Below are 18,685 nucleotides of genomic sequence, written 5' to 3' on the forward strand. Positions count from 1 at the left end.
TGACATAAAAGAGATTTCCAAAATTATTGCTTTAGGCATATTTAAAATGAGAATATAGGAAATTCTACCAGCTGTAGCTGAGATGCTCTTTCATCTTTCTCTCTACCCTCTGCCTTGTGACAAGGCACATCACTTTAAATGGTGATACCACTGGATTATGATGACCCAGAACTATCATCCTTCTTTTGCCATTGCCATCCTTTTAACAACATATAGCAGCTTATTTTTAGGTACATGCATGCCTTCCCTGAAGTACCAAATCAGATACCTCCCTCCTGGGCCTTCCCTGTTCTCTTCTGAACCTGTGACAGTGAAAGTACTAAGCACACTTACTAGAAATCAGATGGGGCTCCTGTACCTTTGTCAGAGCAATCCGGAAACACTGCTTAGATTGCTATCTAATGTCCTGAAATGGATTTACAAACAGAAAGATTTTCAAACAACCAAATCTTGCTCTCCAGTGAAAGATCTGAACACTTTCAAATATTGCTTGATATGTAGAAAACACACTGACGACTATCCTTGCCTTCCTCATGTCCAATAAGAATAGTGCAGTCACAGGTCAAAATGACATTTTCTTGTTTCCACAATGAACACAAAGAACAGATTACTCCCTTCTACTCTGCAAAATCCTTTTATCTATCTGAAAACTACTAACACACACCCACACTGCCTTGTGTTCTTCACACACAAACACAAACTTGTTTGTCGTATATTCAAAGTCTCTGATGATTCTTGTTTGCCTGTGGAATCTCCAGCTGGTCAACATCTTTCTTAAGATGTTATGCCCAGTACTGGAAAGAGGTCTCACCATTTCTGAGCAGGACTGAAGATTAGTTACCTGTTGTGCCTCAAAGGCTATATCCCTTTATAGTTCACCAACTGTCCTTTTCCAGCATGACACTCTTGACCTATATTCAACATGGAATTCTGTTTGCAAGTTCTCTCATGAAAGACAAGGCTACTCAAGGAGAGAGTAAAATCTGCCCAAAACAGAATTAAAGGTTTTAGTTTAACTATAATCAATTAGAAAGGGAAACAGTACATGCTTGCAGTGATGCTTGGTCAAAGTGTTCCTTTACAGAAATCAAAGTGGTTAACATAGAAGTGAACTGAAAATAACAGAAAATTCATAGTAACCTAAAAAACAATGATCCCATTCTATGCACTCCAACTCCAAATGTTCTATTGAAAACTTTATCATATTAAGACAGTAAAATGAAAACATTCAAAATACAAGAGATGCCAGCTATTTCTTGCGAAAATACTTTCATATGAGTGCAGCCTAAGAATTCAGCATATTTAAGAGGGAACTGGATGACTGCTTAAAGATAAAATATATAGATGGGGCAAGTCAACTAGCCCTATCTACATAAAAGAGGTAGAGAATCTCAACTTCCATATAGTTTTACCTATAAAGCAACTGCTAAGAGATGAGGAAAATAGCAGATTTTTTTCATCATATTTCTTATTCTTGCATCTTCCTCCAGTATACTGACAACATAGGCAGATATCAAAACAGAGGACTCTCTAGTTTGGTCTTCTACAGGAATTCTGGTTTCATTCTCTTTAAATAAAGGACAGAGAGACTTCTCAGTAAAATGCCTCCTAACCAATGAAATAATGCAGAATTGAGGTATTACAACACTGACATTTCATTGCACATAGCACAGGGCACGTGGCTGTGATCTTTATCCCTTCTCCTGCTGACTTACTGATAAAGTCTCCTTGCAGAAGACAAGCTGACAAGCTTTGTGATGAAAAGCTTCGCTTAAGTCAGATCGACTGAACACAGTCTGATGCAGTCAATTGTCCAGCACGCAGACAAGCAATACTGACCAGAGCAGGGGAGAAAGGTTTGATGATACTCCGGTCTAACTCACAGAACGCCGAGGTCTAATAGCCAGGCTTAATAAGATCATGCTTATCAATAAAGATGGATTAAGTGGCCATAACCTTAGCAGAAGTCATCAGAGAAAAGCATTGATTAATGATAGAATTATATCCTACTGAAACAACACAGCTGCAGACCTTGTAAAAACTACTTATATTTGTGAACAAAAAATTACTTCAACATAAATGCCAAATGTAGAAGGAGCACAAGTCGTCCCTTATAAATTTGTTCTGCTTTACTGCTGAAAGAGTGCAGTTTATTGTGAAGTTAAGAATTCTACCTCAGGGCTTTAAACTAGGAGAATTAAATAGAGTATGATGTAGTTCCAAGGTGGTTTTTTTCTTCTTCTCATTTGGCACTGTGATGAAAAGTAATTAAGCTCTGGCAAATTTTCTTCTTAGATGTAATTTGGACTACTTATCTAGCCTCTCACATGGGAGCAGACTTGGCAACTAAAAAGAAACACCTGCTTTTATCACTTTAGAACAACACTTTGTCAGCTTAGCAATATGCAAAGTTTCTCAAGCCCTTGAATTCTGAGTGTTAGTCTTAATAGTATCTTATTTATTCCATGTTCACAAATTTATGCATGAATGTGGCATCAAACTACCTCATTTGCTGATAATGCAGAGCAAAAAAGCCATTAAGGTTTGACCTCAAACTGACAATGTGCAAAAATGAAAATAGGTAAGAATAATATCAAACTGATAACTGAAATATAAGGTTACCCAGACATTCAGCTAGAAAGCAGTTCCAGTGCTACTATGCCCTCAGGTTCTTCGGTTTTAGCTGGAGATTTCCATCGCACCAGCTTGGTGGCACAAAAGGGCTTTGTTGTACCCTCTTCACTCACCAATCAGCATTTACAGCAGGAGGTATGGTGCACCCTTCAAGTTATGAGATAAGAAGCCTCCACACTAATGCCTTAGCACAGCACAGCTCTCCTCCTCATTCATATCCTTCTGGCAGATTCTGACTCTGGGGAGGCCTGTTGGCTGTGTCTGCTTTATGGATTGGCCTAACTCTGAATGCAGCAGGAACACATAATAAGAAGTAAATGACTTAAGAGTTTAGTCTAGACAGAGGCACAAAGCTTTCTGGCCTGTTTCGCCCCAAACATTCCCTTACAAGAAGCATAAGAGCTTCGCAGAAACAACTCATACGGACAGCTGCAGAGATCAAGGGCACTTCTAACACCCTGTACCCTGACACAACAGGGAACATACTTGATCAAAACAGCTGGACAACTGGGAAGTAAACCATATCCCACACTGCAAAAATTATAATAATACTTGGAGAAATAAGCATTGTGTCTGAGAGTCGCAAAAAAATCCTTCTGCTGGGATGAAGGAAGAGAAACACCGGGAGAGCCCAGCAGAGTATATCAGAACAATCAGAGATCTAGAAGACAACTTTTCAGAGAAACAACTAAAAGAACAGAGGGTTAATATAAAAATGAAAATACTGAGATGTTTCAACCTCAACCATTCTCTGGTTCTGGGAAAAAGCATAGGAGTTTCCAAGCATATAAGAAGAAATGGTTATAAAGGGGCGGGATACTAATTTGTTCTCCAAGCCTGTTGCATATTTAAGATCAGCCTGGATAAACCTGTAATGATTTAAATGTAATTGAGACTAAGTTAGAGAAAGGAAATGGAATGGATGCTTTCTGACATCTCTTTGCACCTATGATTTATGACACCATAATCATAAACTTTAATTTCCAGCTCTCGGATCGCTACCTATATTAATTTATCAAGCTCCATCTTGAAATAATTTAGGTTACTTGTCCTCCCTGCCCTATTTGAAAGGTCATGCCAGAATTCAGATATCATTCCTTTCATGTCAGAAACCTTGTTCTAATTTACACTCTAAATTCATTCAGAAGCAATTAATATCCATTTGATCTTAAAGCAGGTTCAATTTCAATAATTCTTCTTCTTCATTTGTACTAATTCCTGAATGTCTTTTACAAATAGTAATATATCCTCTTTCTCAGCCTTCATTTAACCATGCTGTCTATCTCAGACACCAGAAGCAGTCAAGCTATGGTAGCACAGAGTTTCTTACAAACCAATTTATTTTGCTCCAACCCCAGTATCATAAAAGCTACACAGCCTGCAGAAAATACCCTCGTTCATTCCAAGTTAGCTCAGGTATCTCCGCTTTTCATTGCAGTTTGCGATGAAAACATAACTTACTTCAGGGAACCTCTGACACAGAAACAAAACAGACTGTTACATCATTTTGTATTTATTTATCTAGTTTTGTCTCTAGGATAAATGCACATGTTCCAATAAATTAATGCTCTCATTAAGCTTGCATTACATTTGTACCTATACAGGGGGAAAAAACCCACACTATAAACTCTTCTCCCTACTCATTCACCTCACTCCATTAAAAAGCTTAAAGCCAATGAATTTATATATCTTATACATTTTTAATAATCTTTTATCTCTACTCTAGATACAATCTAAAATAACTTGTTCACACAAGACTTTCTGTAGCCAAAACTAAATTGTGAAAAACAAAATTTTGTCCTCCCTGTATTCGAAGTGAACTATCTTATGTCATATTTCACTACATATTTCTACTCTGAAGATAAGAAAATAATCATTCATAAGTACACCTATGCCTTGCAGGACAGGGTGTCCAGATCGAGGACTTACAGGACTTGGTCAGACTTTATTTTCAAACATACACACAAGGTTTCTGCTGATGACTAAGGAGCACACTGCATTGTCTTTGTAGGGAGTGACTCTTCTCGTACTTTAATTTGTATAAACATGATCTAAAGCAAACAATGTGCCAACCGCAAAAACACAGCCTGAGAAGAGAATCAGGTTCCAAGGCTTGTACTAAACAACCTGGAAAGGACTCCTCCTCTGGCTTGTGAGGATTACTACTTAAATGCTTCTATTATAGAATCTTGTCTCATGCAACCATGGTTGCCAATGGTTACTTCCTACATATGTCTCCGTTAGGTTGCCAACATTCCCATTTGTATTGAATTAGAACAAATACTGAGAAACACAAGAACACCAGGCTGCTAAACTAAGCCAGGTCGTAATGAGCCATGAATCTCTTGGCACCGGGAAAGAGAATTTCTAACATAATGCTTAGCAATGGGAATGATGCCACTCCTGGCACCTTTAAGCTAAAGCATCTTAACAAAATTGACTTAACCTGCTACAGATGAACTTTAAGTTAGTGCCTGAGAAATTTCAGGAATCATTGGTAAAAATGTATTTTGTCTTCTGTCAGAGTTTACTCATTAGCAGCTGCTTAGAAATCCAGACTGTAAAAGTAGTAAATGATTCTTTCAAATTTTCTTTTCAAAATGCAGCTTCTCAGGTCCAATGGAAATGCTTCACAACACTTCAGAAACAACCACAAATTACATAATTGCCAAGCACGGTTTATTGAAAGGTGGCCTCGTAAGCCACATGGCAGCATATGCACACATCCAAAATGCTGGAATCCCCTCAGAACTGCACCAGTCAGAGGAAAAGGCACATCCACCCCACTTGGTACCATCCAAATACACCAGTCCTGACAGATTCTGTATCTGTCCGTGTTCATTCCAGTTAAGATATTGATCAAAAATTTGTAAACCCACATCAATTCATTTACACTAATTTTAAAAAGGGACAGAGTACCACAGGCTGGGCAACAATATCTTAGAAATACTGAGAAAAACTGAATCAATGCATCACCACAGTCAGCTCTACAAAAATCTAGACAAATGTGTTCTCACAACAAAGTCAAATCAAAGGGACAACAGCTGCATGGTGCTGCCATAATAAAATTGGCAGAAAACTTTATTTTAGCTAACATATCTGGTAACTAGATTATAAACATAGAATTAGTAACTCTGGTGGATGAGTTGCCAACCTCAAATTTGAGGCTGAGACCATAACAGAGCTACTAAGAGGCCCAGAAGGACCTGTGTAAGTTTTCGTAACAGAAAACAACAACAAAGTGAAACACTGGACCCATTTTTAAAAAGAGTAGAAAGGAGGACCCTGGGAACTACTGACCTTTCAGCCTTACGTCTGTGCCTGGGAAGATAATGGACCAGACCCTCCTAGAAGGAGGCTAAGGCACATGGAGGACAGGGAGGTGATTCGAGACAGCTAGCATGGCTTCACCAGGGGCGAGTCCTGCCTGACTAACTAGTGGCTTTCTATGACGGAGTGACTACATCAGTCAACAAGTGAAGAGCTATGGATGCAAATTTTAAAGCCTGTGACACAGTTCCCCATGACATCCTTCTCTCTGAATTGGAGAGACATGGATTTGATGGATGGACTGTTTGTTGGATAAGGCATTGGTTGGATGGTCACATCCAGATGGTAGCGGTCAATGGCTCAATGTCCAGATGGAGATAGGTGACAAGTGGTGTCCCTCAGGGGTCTGTACTGGGAGCAGTGCTGTTTAATATCTTCATCCATGACATAGATCAGGCAGGATCAAATGCACCCTCAGCAAGTTCGCAGGTACACCAAGCTGAGTGGTGCAGTTGACACACCTGAGGGATGGGAAGCCATATGGAAGGACCCAGACAAGCTGGAGAAGGGTGCCCACATGAACCCCTTGAGGTTCAACAAGATCCTGCACCTGGATCGGGGCAATCCTAGATATCAGTACAGGGTGGGGGATGATGTGATTGAGAGCAGCCCTGCGTTGAAGGACTCAAGGGTACTGGTGGATGAAAGGCTGGACAGGAACCAACAATGTGCGCTCACAGACCAGAAGGCCAACCATGATCTGGGCTTTATCTAAAGAAGCATGACCAGCAGGTTGAGGGAGGTGATCCTGCCACTCTACTGCGCTCTGGGGAGACCTCACATGGATTACTGTGTCCAGCTCTGGAGTCCTCAGCACAAAAAGGACATGGACCTGTTGGAGCGAGTCCAGAGGACTCGCTCGAACAAAAATGATCAGAGGGATGGAACACCTCTGCTATGAGGAAAAGCTGAGAGCATTGGGGTTGTTCAGCCTGGAGAAGGCTCTGGGAAGACCTTGTTGCAGCCTTTCAGTACATAAGAAAGATGGGGACAGTCTTTTTAGCAGGCCCTGTTGTGACAGGGCAGTCATAAAACTAAAGTAGGGGAGATTCAGACTAGATATAAGGAAGAAATTTTTTTTACGATGAGAGTGGTGAAACACTGGCACTGTTTTCCCAGAAAGGTGGTAGATGCCCCATTCCCAGAAACATTCGTACATAAGAAAGATGGGGACAGTCTTTTTAGCAGGCCCTGTTGTGACAGGGCAGTCATAAAACTAAAGTAGGGGAGATTCAGACTAGATATAAGGAAGAAATTTTTTTTACGATGAGAGTGGTGAAACACTGGCACTGTTTTCCCAGAAAGGTGGTAGATGCCCCATTCCCAGAAACATTCAAGTTCAATCTCATCTAGCTGGAGATGTCCCTGCTCACTGCAGTGGGGTTGGACTAGATGACTTTTAAAGGTCCCTTCCAAACCAAAGCATTCTATGATTCTATAAAACTGCAAAGTACAGTGGGATCTCTTGAATGAGTCTTGGATGTCAAAAGGAAAGAAAATCATTTCACTTAATTACCTTATTACCTTAATTACCTTATTACCTAGACCGCAAATATATTTGAGAAGCTTTTTCCTCCTTTCAGCTCACCAGATCGAAGCAATTCAGTATTACAGGAAGCTGAGGAATTCAGCCTTCTGCAGTGAAAGTAGTAGTTAACAGCATGTTTACGAACAGCCTGCACATGGCCAACCCTTCAAGCTGGCAGCCAGGCTGCAGAAAAAAAGGAACACTAAAGAAATTACTTTATTAGGGAAACTGCTTATCCTCCTTACCAGATCTTGACTTTGGGAAAGTGAAGGCACTGGATATAACTGTTCTGAAGAGTTTTGAGAAAGCAGTCCTGGAGAAGCTAGACAAACTAAAACAATAATAATTTTTAAAAGGTTCTAGGAGCCCACCAACTCCGAAACATATATACTAAAGCCTAGCATTCAGCCCTTGAACTTCAGAGCCATGGAGTCTTGCTGGTGGCCCAGGGCTGGTAAATGGACTTTCCACATGAATGCTACCATCTTACTCCTGCTGCTCTTCATTCAATTACTACAGATTATAGGTGGGTACACAGAAGGAAAGGAAGGGGAGGAAGGGACCTTCTACTTCTTTATTGATTTTTATTTATATTCTACATTTTCTTGTCTTTGTATTAAAATTGAAATGCCTATTTCCCCTTTTTCCTCTTCCTGCGTGCTAAAATAATCTTCTCTATTACCAGTTTTTTCATATCAAAGAAAAAAGACATTTCATTTAAACTTACAAACCGTGGTGTCCATTGAATGAATAAAGAGATCCCTACTGCTTACAACTTAGCAACTTCTATGACATTTGACTCAATTTTTATCATAGTTCACAAGAGGACATACATTAAACTTTTCAACAATAGCAGGGATTATGTACCTGACTCCCTGAAATTAAATTTCCCAAAGTACGAGCATTGAAGGAAGGAACAAGAGATATTCAGTTCAGCCTCTTAATATGTTCCCTTGGAAGATACAGTTCATTTCTTTGGTTTTTTTTTTTCTTGCAGAGACAAAATTATATATGGGAAAATAGAGCAGCAATTTCATAATCTCTATTTACTCTTGGGAAATAAAATACTTATGTTTCTGAGACAAACTTCAAAGAAACTGGAGTTACATTCAAGTTTCCCTTCTAATAAAGCATTTTTTATCATTTAAATAGGATTCTCCATGTTTTTATACGAAGGAGCTTTTTTAAAATTAGCTTGTAAATATCTAGAGTATTTAAGCAAGAAGACTTGCATTTATATCTCTCAGCATTTATAAAATCTATTGAAGATAACTTTAGCTTCTTACTGTTTAAAATTAAATACCTTTTACACTTCCCATTTCATCCGAGTTGAAACAACAATGCAGTTGTTTATTTTAGATTTTTCTGACTTACAGGTTACCTGTTTCAGAAATACAGCATACACTGAGCAAGCAAACACCAAACCAGCTGGTGGTAATAAACTATCTGATAGTGTCACCTTTCACGTTTGGGGACTGAAAACTGTCTCATTTTGAGGCTTTTTTTTCTGTAAGAGTCAGCTGCCGGCTGGTTGGGCTACCCTGCCCTAGTTGTGCCTGCAAAAAGTCCACAGGGAGGGTAGTCAGAGTGGGTCTATGCTGCAAACACAAGCCCCTAGTTCAACAGTTTCACCAGCTGTAAATTACAGAGTTCTCTTAATGAACTTCTCATAACAACCATACACCTGAATTCAATCTCTCCTGGCAAAGTAAATAGCAATAAGGTTTAGTACACAATCTCTGCTTTTGCAAAAGAGCTTTTGCTATCTTTAGCTAAACTATATTAAGAAATGTCAGCGATTACAGGGCACCTAATAAACACATGTAAAAACTAAGAGGAAATCAGTATCTGCAGGACAACTGCAACATCGTCTTTGGTGAAGGAGCGATACTGCCCCTTCCCCATCATCCTGGCTGTGAGCTAAATTGCCCAGGATTTCACTGTCTCAGTCAATTTTCTTCACAGCTGGCAACCGCAGCAAATTGCTTTCCAATGGAGACAGAACTTTCATCCCTTGCTGACAGCCTGAATGTTAAAGACTAAAGAGGCAAGAAAAAGGGCTGAAGACCTCCAGAAGAAATACAGAGATGGGACAGGGAGGCATAGTAAAACAGAAAGAGAAATGAGAAGCAGCAATAGTTTTTGTTCACTAGCAGTGATACCACATACAAAATCCACTAGACTATCAACATATGTCTGTTATATCCCCCAGAGAAAACCAGAACAAACAAGTATGTTTACTCCTCAAGGTTTTTCCACAGAGGGTTCCCAATCTTCCTGCTGGGTTTTGCTCCCAGAATGACATAAAACTCTTTAAGGAAATAATTTTGTACAGTGACATACCTATGAAAAGATAAATTTCAAAGAGCAACAGTGGTTTTAAGCAAGTATTACCCATTACCAGCCAGCTGATGAGATGTTCATACCATCAACAGAGCCAGTCTCTACTTTCTGCTATTTAATTAGTGAAATATTCATTCCCGAACAATCACTCCTCTAAACAAATAATTCTCAATCAAATCCCCCTTCCAAATGCTACTCATGAATGGCAGAATGGTAAATAAAAGTTCAGATAGAACTCACGAGACTATCGAGACAGCGTGCTAAGGTCCCCTTTAATTTGTGGTGTCCTGTTGCCAACTCCCTCTTTAGAAATTACTTGGTTAAATACTAGCTCTTTAGAGTTGAACCCTTATTTCACGTTTTTTCTAAAGGATCTTGCAAGTCTCAGGCTCCTAATAATGTGAATGAAAGCCAGTTGCTTCATGAAGCAGCAGTTGGTGTTTGCAGCTTTCTCTCCCCTCTGCCACCTCACAACACTCAGTCCAACTCAGCTACGCATGTCCTACCAGGTTTCTAAAATTATTTAAAAAAATTTCTTGGATTTGCCAAATTCACCGAGCTGACTAGAAGCACATTGAGCCATGATTAACGTACTTCACATGTATAATTTACACATATAAATTATTTGGTTTCTAGAGGAATGATACATCTAATAATTGCCACCGTGTGCCAAGGTAGAGTTACAGGCTCCAGGACTCTTGCTGAGGTCCCATTCGTCCTCCTGCTGCCACGCACATGCCGGCAGTTCAGCAGCGGCACTGCACAGGCCCCGTAAAGCCCATCCCCACAACAGACAAAACTATATTAACTTCTGAGAGGGAAGCACATGAGGAGTTTTGTTGCTGCAAAAGCTCTCTCTTTCCTAAGGGACATTACTGTTTAGGGGGTTTATCAATAAAATCAGAAAGCTATTACATATCCATAACACTCCACCGTCAAAGATTAGGGAGGCCAACGGGTTCTTCCTCAGCTGAGCCACAGAGCAGTTTGAAGTGCCTTGGTATTATGTCCAAGTATGATAAAGACTGTGATAACGAGAAAAAAAACTTTTTCAGATGTGTAACATCTTTATGTTTCTTTGCAGAGATAAAGAATGGAAAGAATGTCATGACTCTGCTTTCTTTCATGAGGAATACAACAGCAAACAAGACATAATGAAGGTGTCGTAGAAGTAATTTCTTTCTAGTACAGCTTACTCTGGGGATTCAGTAATTTCTGATCTGTGTTTCATTAGAAATACATTGGTTTTCATCAAACGTGAAATCCACATATTGGTGTGATTTGATCTTATTGGCTATCAAGAATTATTCTAATTGCTCTATAACCCAATATAAAATTCCACATTAAATCACTTATAAAATGTTGTGCTGTTTAGACTATATATACAAGAACTGTTCAAAATTATTAATTTACCAATAATGCTGACAACATACATTGTGGCTTTAGAGTAAGAATGTTAATGATGTTTGCCATTTGAAAAAATATTAACAATTCACGAGTTTGCTAGTTTTCCATCCTGTTTGCTGCCAAAATCATTCCCGCCCCCAATTTTATCGTATTAACAGAGATAATTTACCATTCATCAGCCGTTACTTCAACGGTGCCATCCCAACGTAGACAGTATTTTGTGTCTCTCAGCCACCTCAGTACACAACAAACCCGGCAGAATGCTGGCTAGGAGCCATTCATGAGTTAACAGACCAGTCACTGTAGGTAGAAGTAATACTAGGAACTCAAACACTGCTGTTATTGCAAAAATCATTTAATCTAAAATCTCCATGATTTTTTCCTCTGGCAAAATTTACATAACTCATTTAAATGCCAGACTTCGCCTGTTACTATGGCACTCACAAGAAATGCAGTTAGAAATGAGTAGCTGAGATCCAGGAGTCCCCATTTCAAGAGCTGAGGTAGCAGGTCACAGCGAGGGAACCAGGGCTGTGCTGGCAACAGCTATTTGCTAATACTCAGAAAAAATGTGAAAAGTAAGGTTCCTCAGTCTGGTTTATCCACAGTTTTTCACAGGTTCCACACCCTGTGGCTGCACCACTGTAACACCCTTAATGCACTCTTGTGTGCAGTTCATGGGACTGGGACTTACCGCTAACTCCCCAATTGCCTGGCTTAGGTTGTCCCAGCCAGGTGCTATCCTGCCCTTGCAAAAATCACAAAACTTGGAAAGTAGAATCAGTTCTGAAGTTTTTAGCCATTATTGCGGAGGGGACAGTGTGGGGAGTTCATGGAAGGAGAATTTTTTTGTTTGGATAGGCAACAAATGTGGAAGAGAAATTTATTTCTTACCCAATACAGAGATGCATCCAATTTGTAAACAAAATATAAACAAATAAGGACTTTAAAAATTAATAAAATTCTGATCTCATATTATGTTTGCCTTCTCACACTTGCTCCTAGTTCCTCACACTACTCTTAATTTTCAATAACTTGAATTAAAAAAAAATTTAAAATTATTAAAATTACTTCCTTCACTGATTTGAAATCTATTTTCTTCAGTAGACTAGTAAAAGCAGAGACACGCTTTTACAGCAGAGACTATTAAAAGCATTTCACAGCTGCACTTGGGGGTGATATAGAAAAAAATGAAGAAATACAAGAGACAAAGAAATAGAATTAATATTTAAACCATTCTATAAAAGATTATTCCCATTAGTAAGTAAACAATGGAACTCATTTAGCCTAATTTAAGACTATAGCTCAGAGTAATGGAATGAAATTCAAATGAGTAGTCAAACGTTCTAGTTTATGGGATAAACATATCACAAAATGTGGATTAGAATATTTTCATTATTTAATGTATAAAATGGCCAGCTAACTTTACAGTTAGAGCCCCAAGCACTGAAATCAAAGGCCAAACTCCTATTGATGTTAAGTATTTTTAATCAAGATTATTTTAGTAGAACATAATCAAAGACTTTTGTTCTGGAGCTCATTATTTCTTATTCTTTTCTCTAATATTGTTATCACAAGTATTCTTCAGGCACAGGGGACAGCTAGCTCTCAGCTTTTAATGTTAATTACGGTAATCTTCACAGACATCATCACATCTTCTCTTAATTCATAACATAGGCATAAAGTATCAGTTCAGCTTTCTACTACAGTAGCATAGTCACTACACTCTAGGGTTTGGTTTTTTGTTGTGACAGCTTCCTCTTTAAAGCTTTTTTTAAATAATTCAGTAATAAAAAACTGCTTCAGAACTACACTTCAAACCAGTAAGTCAGAAGAGAAGTTAAAGAATAAAAATAAATAAAAGCACTCTCTCTTGTATTTTTCCCAGTTCCATAATTCAAAGGTAATTCTGATTTCATATTGAACTGAGGTGGACATACATTTGAGACATCTTTCAGCATCTGGGACATCTGGATGTGGCTCACAGATATGGCCAACAAGCTATAAGAAACCTTGTTCCTGTAGTGCAGCAGCTGAAGGCCAGAGAGTAAACGCTACAGTACCTCAAATGACACCAGACATCAACATTCAAGCTACCAGACACGATGTTGTCTTAATCTCAAGTTGAATCCTATCATGGATGTCTTTAAGTATATCTTCATATTCATCAATCCCAGCAGAGTTCTAACATCAAATAGCAATAAAAGTGTCTCGTACGACCAAAATAAGTTAACAGAAGTTATGTTATTTCCCTTCTCCAGTGATTCTCATGCAAAAATATACCCAACCAGCTTCTTGTTCTCAACCCCAATTAAAGATGCATGTCAATCAAATAAATGCTCATTTTCTTCACAGGAGAACTACTACTGGCAAAAAGAACTCAGTGCTTATCAGCAGAACACTGCTTTAGTGCCTCCAGAAGGTAAACAAGAAGCATCTGGATTTTGCCCTGTATCACTCCTCATCCACTCACCCATCCACATTAACATTCTAGTACAAATCAGGAGCACGTATTTTATGTGACTCTCCTGATCATCCCCACTTAACATTTAACTTAGGTTATAGCCTACATTACTATAGCAGTGTTGAAGGAACAAGCTTATCAACAAGCTACAAACCATCATAAATTAATTTGCAAACATGAAGAAACAAACAAAAATAGTATTTCCCAGCACAAGAGTTTATTTTCTTTTCTTCTTCTGCTTTATTTTGTCTTACAGAAAAAATTAGGGACATATCACTGATGATAGTAACACATTCATCAACTTCACAATTTCTTGGATTATATCCCATTACAGGAACATCCTACCTGCTCCATAAGCAGGAAATATTAATATTTAATGGCCTTAATATTTAAGAGCAGAAAGCTACTACAAAAAGTGTACCTCAAAAAATTGTCAGAACCCTCAGCTACTCTCATGAAGTGAAACCCTCGTTACATTCTTTTATATTTAAAAGAATCACTGATCATTTATTTTCCTCTAAAATGTTTAGCAGTCGGAACGATACTTCAGTTAGAGATTAGCTATCATTGCTGTCTGAGGAATTCACTTACAGAATCCGGTTTAGCTGCATTTTACATGCAAAGCACGTAAAAAGTATTTTTCTTCATCAGATTTAGGAGATGTGACCCACAAAAAGCACACACAATGAATAAAACTACAGTTATGAAGACAGTAAATTTGAAACACATATTAAAAAATAGACAGTATAGATGGCATCAAGGTATATGTCCTAAAATGAAGAGGTGGTGGTCATACATCATATTCAAATGAGTAGACAAAAACTATGGGAACTCACTACTTATCAGAGGTGGATTTCAGAACCTAAAATAGTTTGAAAAAGAAAACTAACTAGACAGCTTTTCCTCTTGGTGATACTTCTTCCCGTAGCACCTATTTCTGCCATCAAGCATCACTGTCCCCAACATATTATTTAAGGATTTTGTAATTTTAGGTGTCACTCCCTCTCTTGCTCTTATGCAATGCCTTTCTTCTGAGAATTGCAGAGGATTTTATATCACAGTAAGGTATCAACACCTATGAATTAGGATGTTCCATCTTTTACAGATGGGACTGAAACAGAGCTAACTCATCCCAGATTTACAAATTTTCTGAAGTTATCTTCTTCCAGAAAAGAGATTACAATAACTCTAATTTGCTCTGGAAAATTGCTGTGTCCTAAGTGAACTCTCTCGCAATTTGAAGGCATCTTACTGCAGTAATATCTAACATGAAAAGAATGGGACAGTTATTTTTTCCAGAATTAGATTTTGGTGATATGCGTCATTATGTGGCCAAACCAAGTGAACATTAATGACAAAGAGGTATCAGTCATGACTGCAGCTGCAGGCAAGCTCCACTTCACACTTAAAAAAATTAATTCAAATCCTACTACTTAAAAAACACATCATACACTCTCCAACCCGAATGATCAACACAAAGTGAGTTTTCTAAATATAAGTTTAAACATAAGTTCACTGATCTATGAGCGAATACGTCTACACCAAATAAGAAAAATCTGATTCCGTCAAGCATTGCCATCAGTCTCAGCAGTATTCAGAACATTCTTTGACAGCAGCAGGACGCTGGCTCTTCCCATCCTGCTGCAGCCCATTTAATGCTGAAGCACGTTTTATGAAGAAGCAAGGTGGTAGCAAAGTTCAGAGCAACTGTTTCTAATTGTTGTGATTAGACAGACAAGTAAAATCAGTCCCGGGGCTCATGTGGGAGGCCGTTTTGACAGGAAAGAAACTTTCCTCTCAAGCTAATTTGTGTATGGCAAGCCTATTAACTGGAGCAACGTAGAGAAGGGGCTCGCTTCCAAAGTTTTCATTGATAAATTATTTCTTTCCAGCTGCCACTGTTCTGTAAAGATCCTGCACCTGGTGACAGGACAGAATTTGTGCTCATAAAACTCCCTGCAGCACTGCTGCCTCTGTTACAGCATAGAAAAAATAACCTTAGCTGGATAAGCACGATCAGATCATGCACTGAGCCTTTAACCGTACAGGCAGAGGAACTGGCTCTTTGCTGCTGGTCTGGGTTGGGGGGGAGATTGTGGGGGTTTTTTATTATTATTCTGGGTGATATTAGTCCCTGTACTACTCTTCTGAATCAACAAATCCATTACAAAATGAAGGTATTTTAATCAGATCACTTCAACTACTCTGCCAAAAAAAAAAAACTGCCAAAAAAAACCCCACCAAAAAATCTTAATTAGCCAGTTTTTTTGCGCTTCTTTGTTATAACCAGCAGAATGGTGAATCTGTCCCGAACCGTTAATAATTAAAAAGTCATTTAAGGCTGCATATCTTCAAAGTATTAAAATAATTATGCAGCAGGACTGTTATGGGGTATGCTCACTTAATATAGCTCAAATAAATGAGATAAGAATTACTTGCTGAAGATGTACATATAAGGTTGCCTTGCAATGAAGGCGTGTGTGTGTGAGGGGAATGGAGGGGGAGATCCTCACCTGGAGAAGTCTACACGACTCAGAAAATTTTCTTAGTTACTCTTTAGTGGAATTATCAGCTTTTTACCTAATCTTGGAAACATAGACACGCATATAGTATTAAGTGGATTGTTGCAGCATCTGGAAAGCAAGATAAGTCAGCCTTTGATACTTAGATATTCGCTTTCTGACAGCTGTTCTTTCCCACCAACTTCCTCTGCCAAGCAAAGATTATTTAGGATTGACAAATCTGTGCTTTGGAATAAACAAGATCCTTCTCTGATAGGGTGCTGTAAATGGATGCTTAAGATACAGATAGCAGGACAGTCTGTCAGGCGTACTGTATAGCTTGAGAGGATCTCAGAGAAAAGGTATCAAGCCACAGGAATACCTACACATGCCTAACAGGGTTTATGAATCTGTACTATTCCAAAAGATACCAAGAGAAGGAAATATTTCTGTCAAATACTGCAACTCTGACAAGGAAAAGACAATTTTGCTTCCTGCCCTGTGGGAGGGTGGAGACAAAAGTGTAAGAAGAGGAGACGAGATGGTGAGGCTTACATAGCTGAAATGGTAGTCTGGAGAAATTCACACAAAGCAATACTAAGACCTAATGAAAGAATAAGGTGGTTTGATTTATTAAAAAAATACATATCCCTTTGGAATCACTAACTGCTCTGTAACCAACACCAGCTGCATGTGGTGTATCAGGGCTGCCAGCATTCACGCAATCATTCTCAATCAACAAACTTGCTGCTATACCCATGACTGAAGATGGGAAAAAAGTTACAAATGGTCCCAAATTCCTTGGTGCCACTTTGTTAACTACCAGTGCTATGGCTGCTGCTCTAAACACAGCCTGTGCTTTATCCGGAGCCCTAAAGAGTGGGTGCTCTTTAAGCTTTACTGCCTCCTAACTCAGGCCAGGATGCATCACTGGTAAGGCACTGGTCTCAACTGAACACCACAGAAGTACAAAGATTTTAAGACTTGTCTAAGTTTTAGTGGTTTTTTTAAATGCACACACAGAAGCAAAAGTCATCCATAATAGCACTCGCTGCTGCACATGAGCGATAATATCATGCCCTACAGTTCTGGCCCTGAAATAGAATCTTTTTCCCAGGAGATGTTTTTCAGTGAAATAATCCCAAACCAAACACATTACACATATTTAAATGTGTATATGAACAAGAATTTGAAAATTACAGTTCCTCATAAATTTCCCCATAAATTACTCTATTTGAAATGGCTACCAGACATTTTCAGATGTGATGCAACTTAAAAGGCAACCCAACCCAGACCAGAAGTTCCTACACCTGTACAGGCTGCAGATATCCTTGAACTCAGAATCTCTCCTTTTACTGGAGATAAATAAATATATAAATATTGGAGAGAAACAAATAATTATTTATTAGCGTAAATGTCAAAAGTGACATTTAATTGCAGAGGTGTTGAATTTTGTTAAAACTTCACTGTTACATACACACTGCCATTCACCACTTCAAATTTTAACTTCGCTGACATTATGTTGGTACAGATTTCCTGTTTGAATACTTGACACCAGACAAGCCCTTCACTTTTCTTTTACCTGGAGTAATGGATAGCTTGATGTCCTGCAATATTAAAATAGAAGTCAGTTGTATGTTTCATCTCATCAGTATGTCCAGAGACTTCAATCCAGTGCGCTATTGGGAGGCAGTAAACGCCATCTACTACGTTGCTCTGGTTGTAAACACAATTTCGATCATGATGGGGCCCATTACCTAGAACAGAAGAAAGGATGATTGCAGGCTGTGTAGACGGAAAATCTTCAAAAAGATTTGCAGGAGATGTGAACTGAGTATTTAAGGACAAGAGTGGTGTTTGCTGCCTGCTCAAACTGCATTTCTTGTTACAAGTTATTAACACCTGAAATATTTGTAACAGAAGGGCTGTCACAAAGCAAATGTTCAGCATTACAATAAATTCCTGAAAATTATTTAAAACAAACATTAAAGCAGTGTAAGACTCACAAATCATCAACCACAACACTTACAAATTCAAGAATAATTAATTTGATTTAAGTTCTCCATTTGATGTTTAATGATTTTTTACCTCAGCATTTAACATTTCTGCTGTGCAACCCCCCCACTGGGGCTCCAAGGTCTAGCTCCGACATGGCACAGCAACGTCACCTTGCTTCAGGCTTACATCTAAGGAAATTGCCAAGCTACAGGAAAGACCTCAGGCTGCACAGAGTACAGCCATGCAAGATCAGAAAGGTAAAACTGTAAACAAAGGTAGGACTGGTGACACTGGATTTGTTACCAGCTCAAGGATTCACAGGAAGAGGAAAAGCTAAGGAAAAACACCAACATGGAAAGGCATCAAATCCCAAAGAAGAAAAGCAAGCAGCTGGCAGACAGCACCCGACAGCAATGAAGACCTTTTTCAGGGAGCAGAGAAGGGTGGTCTTCCTCCGCCTCATTCACAGCTTCCTGACCC

At 38.8% G+C, this 18,685-nt stretch overlaps 1 protein-coding gene across 1 annotated transcript in view; it reads right to left on the minus strand.

The window, feature by feature from the left end:
• Nucleotides 1-17,964, minus strand: part of EPM2A (epilepsy, progressive myoclonus type 2A, Lafora disease (laforin)) — a gene marked incomplete at its 5' end in the record, with an annotated part of 25,943 nt that extends 7,979 nt beyond the window's left edge. Inside the window, one exon of the mRNA XM_010141788.1 lies at nucleotides 17,790-17,964. Within this exon, the coding sequence (XP_010140090.1) occupies nucleotides 17,790-17,964 (175 nt within the window). The remainder of the gene's footprint in view (nucleotides 1-17,789) is intronic.
• Nucleotides 17,965-18,685: the final 721 nt, after the last annotated feature.

This window comes from Buceros rhinoceros, unplaced genomic scaffold (assembly GCF_000710305.1).
Source record: "Buceros rhinoceros silvestris isolate BGI_N320 unplaced genomic scaffold, ASM71030v1 scaffold1298, whole genome shotgun sequence".
Taxonomy (NCBI): Eukaryota; Metazoa; Chordata; class Aves; order Bucerotiformes; family Bucerotidae; genus Buceros; species Buceros rhinoceros.